Genomic DNA, 6,981 nt, shown 5'->3' on the forward strand with positions numbered 1-6,981 from the left:
TGGGAACAAAATAGTCGACTTCGACTTTTTCCGACAAAAAATAGAATTTTTGATTATTTGAAATTCGATTTATAGAACCCTATTAGTTCCTTTTCAGTTTTAGTTCAATTCTAGTTCCAGTTTATCATTTCGCAGGAATTAATAAATAAAAAAAACGTTTTATATAATATTTTTAAAATTATTAATTTATTTTAAAAAACAAATGCATTCAATTTACAATACATTAATGTGAATAACCTTTAGCCAGAGTATGAATGTTATCTAAATACATTATTCTCTTATTATCTAAATATCTTGAGTATTTATCCTTAAGCAGTTCTATATACAAATTATGTAATTTTGAATTAAATACACTAATTGGTAGATTATTAAGTGTTTTATTTAAAAAACAATACTTTAAATTACTTAAACAATTAATATTTTTGTTATTGTTAAAATTCTTAATGATTTTTAAAGAATACATTTTCGATCTTAAACCTATAAATTCTTTTAATATAGCTTTACCATTAATCTTGAAATTCTTTAATAAACATAAATCATTATAAATATCCTTAATAGTTATAGTATAAATAAATACATTAGCATCTATATAGTTTAACTCCAAATTTTTATTATATTTCGGCATCATACAATCATAATGAAAATTATACATTTTCCATTTAAACAATTCTAATAAAATAAACTCTAAATAAATCGAATTATAATATGAATAGGTATTATCCAATTCTACTGCCACTAGATTTTCACCAAATATATGAACATTTTTAAATTCAGGTTTAGCTATATAAGCACGAATACCCATTTTTTTACCCTCACTTTCCCATTTATTGACAAATTTGATAATTGTATCCTTGTAACGTTTTTCAATGATCTTATTGTATAGAGCATTAGTCAATAATTTAAAGACATGTTTTTCAAAACATGTCTTGCCATTTGAATTTAAAGTAATGTAACTTTTTAACCAATTTGTTTGTTTAAATTTAAGTATTTTATGAATTCTTTCTAATTTTAAACCATGTTTTAAACATTGTTGTAGATTTTTATAGTAAATAACATAATTATATTTATGATTTAAATCTGCAAATAATTTCTCTTCTTTGGAATCGTTAAGCGCTTTCTTTTCACTGCAAAAGGGTAAGCTATTATGTAAGTCATGCACTTCTTGAGGATATTTCAGTTCTACCTCTAATATGTAACCATATTTGTGATCATTTGTTAAAGAATCTAAAGAAAAATTTTCATTGACTGTCAACCATTCAAAATCACTTTGTGGCAAAACTTGTGACATGGCCCATTCGTACCAGCTATTATCTTTAAATTGTATTAAATATTTTGCTGGCATTTGATCATTATAATCATCTAGATATTTATTATTTGCTATGGCATGTCTTTTTGCACAGACCGCCACATCACCACGTAAACCTTTTTGTAAAAATGTTAACTTAGTTTTATCAGTTATTAAAGGAAATTTAATTTTTGTAATTTTTAACATAGCATCCCAAGATAGTTCCTCTGCTGTATAATAATGGCAGGGATCTAAGCTATAACTACTTTTACAAACTCCTCTAAAGTTTTCAAAAACATCTGCCAGAAGTATAACATTAGATTTTAAATACATTACTAAATAATCTTGTAAAGTTTTACATTTAAATGTGGACCAGATATCATGGGCATGTTTATAGTCTTCTAAAGAACATTCTTTTTCACTTAAATGATTGTAAAATTCTTCTCTGCCTGGTAGACAAGTATCGCTTAGTTTTTCCATTGAATTCAAATAGTTATAGGGAAAAATTGCATTTCTTATAAGTAAATTAAACTTGTTCTCATCATTAGGAAACATGGATTTAATTATTTTAAAATCTTTAATTTTCATAGTCTTAACTAGATCTGCTAATTTATTTGGCATAAACCTAGAAGAGTCTAAAAGTCTTATTTCAATTTTAGCACCTATATCCGTATTAATGGTTTTTGCTAGCGATATATATGAATCGTTATACTGTGCAGTAATATTTGCAGCCTCATTGTCAAAACTATACAACTCTTTAGCAAATAATTGATAATCATGTTTAGAGAAATTTTTAAAAATAACTGGAAAAAAATTTAATAATTTAAAATTTACAATACAAAAATAATGGGCAGGACCACGATATTTGCCAGTTGTATGACAATATGATTTAACTTTATCCTCTTTGTTAATTTCATCCGAACAAATGTGACACTTATTGTTTTCTAGAAAATCTAGCTGTTCACTTACACATAAATTTTGATTTTTTACCGGTTTTAACTTTGTTAGAAAATTACAATAAAAGTAATTGACATCTTTAATTAAACTCTTAATAAATTCTGCCGTTGCATTAGGTGCTTTAAAACAACATAATTTATCTAAATTTTGATTAAAATTACATTTTATATAATAACAAAATGCATAAGGCTTGGAAGTATTTTCGATTTCTGATTTTTCATATATATAACTGGAATTTGCATAAATAACAAATGGCACATCTAAGGTTTTATCACAATTCTTAAATTCTAATATAGACTTATCTCTTTTGGGTATATTTACAATACTTTGGCAATCATTATTAATGTGTTCCTCTAATTTATCCTTTTTATGAAAATGTTGCAGGCAATCATCACATACAAAGATTTTTCCTTCGAATGCGGTTTTTTGATTTCTAAGTAATCTGTAAAAGAAATTGGAATAGATAAACGGTTAGAGTGGGTTTTTGAGTTGGTAATTAATAATCAGATTAGTTAATCTAAAAAGTAAATTGACTATGATGTTAATCCTCGTTGATAATTTTGAGTAAAAGATTAAACTTTACAGTGTTGCCATACAAAACAACAACAGAAAACATCAACTGTTATCAAAACAATACATATAAAAATATAATACAATATAAAAAATACAATATAAACTTAAATTTAAAACATACTATTCGTTAAATCTAATATTTTACAGTCTTATGCAAAAAAACTTACAACATGCTTACTAACCGTTGTTAAGCTAAATTCGATAAAAGTATATCCAAAAACGATAATTAGCTTAAAATACCTGTAGTAAACCATTGTTAAATATACGAAAGTTAATAATGGTTCAACCGTACTTTAAACCTATATTAAAGTCAAATGTCATTATTGTATTACAATTTATAACTGTTGACGTTTTGTGAAAAATATTGTTGTGTTAATTTTTTAAATAAATTATAAAAAAATAAATAAAAAACAATATGGATACACTCAATTTAATTGTCTCCATATTTTTTCTTTTCTTTTTGCCAAAAACATAAATTTTGTTTATAAAATAGTTTAGTGATGTGTAAAATATCAATGCAAATTTAAAGAAAACGTTACTCGATTACTTTCTTTAATCAAAATATAATTTTACTATTACATTAGTTGTTTTATTTGATTTATACGTTGTTTTTATTAAATAAACAAATACAACCACATTTTTATGTTATTAAATACAATTATTTTATATAAAAGCATAAAAAAATAATATTAGACACGAATACCAAATGAACTAATAATCGTTCATATACAACATTATGAAAATATTGACAGAATAAAATAATGGTGTTGCCAGCATCAAATATAAAAAAACATTAAAATGTATTTTAGTTAAAATACTGTTTTTGCATATACTTTTTTAATAATGGATTATTAAGCTAAAGGTCGTTGTTAACTAATGTACACTTTAAGGTCATAATAAGGTTTTTTTTTGCATAAGACTGTTAATGTTTATTTTAATAAAAATTGTATTAATTTTTTGGCAACAGCTGTTTACACTTTCGCATTTCTTGCTCAAGTTTAAACCACCTCCATTGGGCGCTTAAACTAGCAAACAAAATTAGTTGATTGAGTATTCAAAAATAACTTTCGACGATTAACATTATCCCTAAACCTACAGCTAAAGATTGGCCCTAAGTGAACAAATTCTAATTAGGGTTCTATAGTTGAAACGAAAAGTCGACTTTTTTCATTAAGTTAAAAGTAGACTTTTTGCATTTTATGAAAATTCGATTTTTCGAATTTTTCCATTTAATTAAAAGTCGACTTTTAGACTTTTCGATTTTTTCGACTTTTTGACGATTTTCTACTTTCGACTTTTTTCCGACTATTTTTTGACTTTTTTCGAGTTTTTTCGACTATTTAATAGTTTTGACTTTTTTCCGCTTTTTTAAATTTTCGACTATTTTTGACTTGTTTCTGCAATTTTCGAGTTTTCGACTTTTTCAATTTTTTCGACTTTTTGACTATTTTCTACTTCTTTCGACTTTTTTCCCACTATTTTTTGACTTTTTTCGAGTTTTTCCGAATATTTTATAATTTTGACTTTTTTCCATTTTTTTTTTTAAATTTTCGACTATTTTTGACTTGCTTCTGCAATTTTCGAGTTTTCGACTTTTTCCGACTTTATCGATTTTTTCGACTTTTTAACTATTTTCTACTTCTTTCGACTTTTTTCCGACTATTTTTGATATTTTTCGACTATTTTAAAATTTTGACTTTTTTCCACTTTTTTAAATTTTCGACTATTTTTGACTTTCTTTTACAATTTTGGAGTTTTCAACTTTTTCCGATTTTTTTTCGACTTTTTCTGACTTTTTTCGACTTTTTCCGACTTTTCGACTTATCGACCTTTTTCGACTTATCGAATTTTATTAACAAAGTCAACTTTTTTCACAGACGATGTTGAGTTATCGACTTTTTTTGGAACAAAATAGTCGAGTTATCGACTTTTTTGGAACAAAATAGATGACATCAACTTTTCTACAAAAAGTCGATTGTTCGATTATTCGAAAGTCGATTTATTTTTAATAAGGTTCTATAGTTGAAACGAAAAGTCGACTTTTTTGCATTTAGTTAAAAGACGACTTTTCGCATTTTATGCAAAGTCGATTTTTCGACTTTTTTCATTTAGTTAAAAGTCGACTTTTTCAGACTTTTTGACTATTTTCGACTATTTTAGAATTTTTTTCCACTTTTTTTAAATTTTCGACTATTTCGGACTTTTCTCTACTATTTTTGACCTTTTCCAACATTTTTTTCCACTTTTTCCGACTTTTTGACTCTTTTCGACTTTCTGACTATTTTGGACTATTTTTATTTTTTCGAGTTTTTCCGACTATTTAAGGGTTTTTGACTTGTTTTCCACTTTTTTAAATTGTCGACAATTTTTAACTTTTCAATATTTTCCACTTTTTCGACTTTTATTTACAAAGTCGACTTTTTTCTTAGGCGATAGTCGATTATCGACTTTTTTTTGGAATAAAATAGACTTTTTTCGACAAAAAGTCGATTGTTCGATTATTCGAAAGTCGATTTAAAGAACCCTAATTTCTAAAACAATAGAAAATGAAACATCTAAAATTCAAGATTTCCCAATTTAAGTATTAATAAAGAATATTACAATCAAACTTACCTTGACATATTCTTTATCCATGCATAATGTGAATTTGATTCCTCTCCATTACGTTCTTCAATAAACAATAGATTTATATGTTTTGCTTTTCTCGCCCTCCTCTTGTAATAGGGACCAACAATTTTCTGATTTTCTTCATCATAACAAAATACATTTACACTTATATCTCGATTATTCTCTTCAAAAATCGATATATCATTAAGTTTGAGAGGAAAACTTAAACCCTTGAAATTTAAACTATAATTTTTGATACGTATAATATCCGAGCTTATATTATGCACTTTGTATTTACTTGTATAACAGGCATCTTTACGAACTTCAGCTAGTGCCGCCAATATAGCCCATTTAAAACAGTAAACATCATTATTTTTAACATTTATACAGGCTTTTTTCAGATGTATTTTCAGCGGTAATGGTATATAACTGGAACCTTTTAAAGGTTGATATCTTTGTAAATTTAATTCCATTTTAATTAACTGCACTAAAGTCCAACTGCCGCCATTGCCAGGGAATTCTTCGGTTTGCCGTATTATGTTTTCAATATTTTGGGCAAATAGCTCATCATAACTTTTAATATCGAAAACATATTTTATGTCAGTTTGAAAATGTTTCAACTCCACGACTGTATTTTCTAAATCCTTTAGATTAAGTTTAGCATAAGTAGCGTAAAGTACTATGTTGTATTTGAAAGCAAAATGCTTTTTTAAAAAGGAATCAACTGCAGGACGTAATGATTTACAAGCTTCTTTAAGAAATCTTTCAGGTACAAGACATTCTGGTTTCAAGTTATCATAGGCTAGAGTTAACAGCCTTGAGTTAAAGGCACTTTTTATTATTTTAACTAAACCCTCTTGCGGTAAGGTTGTTGTTGTAATTGTTTCCATAATTTTCCAAGAAATTGTTCACTATTCTGTTTACCTGTTGTTAACACAAAATACACTTGTTGAATTTTTAATTTTCTTTTAGTTTTTATTTAATTTTTTTTTAGATAAATGTATCCGACAGGTTATTTGTTGTGCACTGTTCAATGTCTAGTTTGTTTGTAAATATTTTTGAAGTTATTACTTAAATGTTTTTAATAGAATAAAAGGATTCAAGCCATGATTTAAAAATATAGAAGGTTGTTTCAATATGAATTTGTTGACAAGAAAGGAGATGTTTGAAGTTTATTATTTGTGTAAATATTCAAAAGAGCGTTGCCATATTAAGAAAAAGTGTAAAATACATTGAGAAATTTTTAAACACATATGTGTAATTCATAAATGATGTACAACGATATATATAAGTGGCTGTTGAATTTGAATCTTATTTGCAATGCGTTCTTTTTAAATCAAAATGTAATAAAGCTTTAGTGGAATTAATAATGATTTTTATTATGTTTTACTTACTTAACTTTATCTCAATAATTATAATCAATTAAGTAAAAAAAAATGTTGTTAATTATGTTATAACTTTTTTCATTTTTTTGGTTATATTTATAAATTTATTTTGTTTTAAATAACGATTTAAATGCCGAATTCGGAAAAATGTTCTGCCTAAGAAAAATCTTTTTA

The 6,981-nt window shown here is 25.6% G+C and overlaps 1 protein-coding gene across 1 annotated transcript; it reads right to left on the reverse strand.

Annotated features, from left to right (window-relative positions):
* Positions 1-168: 168 nt before the first annotated feature.
* On the reverse strand, positions 169-6,743 carry LOC124419759. The gene is made up of 2 exons (XM_046950325.1): positions 5,429-6,743; positions 169-2,684 (listed from the first exon to the last, which is right to left on the reverse strand). The coding sequence occupies exons 1-2, from the start codon at positions 6,310-6,312 to the stop codon at positions 224-226; spliced, it is 3,345 nt and encodes a 1,114-aa protein (XP_046806281.1). The 5' UTR covers positions 6,313-6,743; the 3' UTR covers positions 169-223.
* Positions 6,744-6,981: the final 238 nt, after the last annotated feature.

The sequence above is a fragment of the Lucilia cuprina genome, chromosome 4 (assembly GCF_022045245.1).
Source record: "Lucilia cuprina isolate Lc7/37 chromosome 4, ASM2204524v1, whole genome shotgun sequence".
Classification (NCBI taxonomy): Eukaryota; Metazoa; Arthropoda; class Insecta; order Diptera; family Calliphoridae; genus Lucilia; species Lucilia cuprina.

Excerpts from the sequence above, each read along its gene's own strand:
- LOC124419759 (XM_046950325.1), bottom strand. The coding sequence starts at position 6,312 with ATGGAAACAATTACAACAACAACCTTACCGCAAGAGGGTTTAGTTAAA. Across the intron at positions 2,685-5,428 it reads TGGATAAAGAATATGTCAAG|ATTACTTAGAAATCAAAAAA; the intron begins GTAAGTTTGATT and ends TTTCTTTTACAG.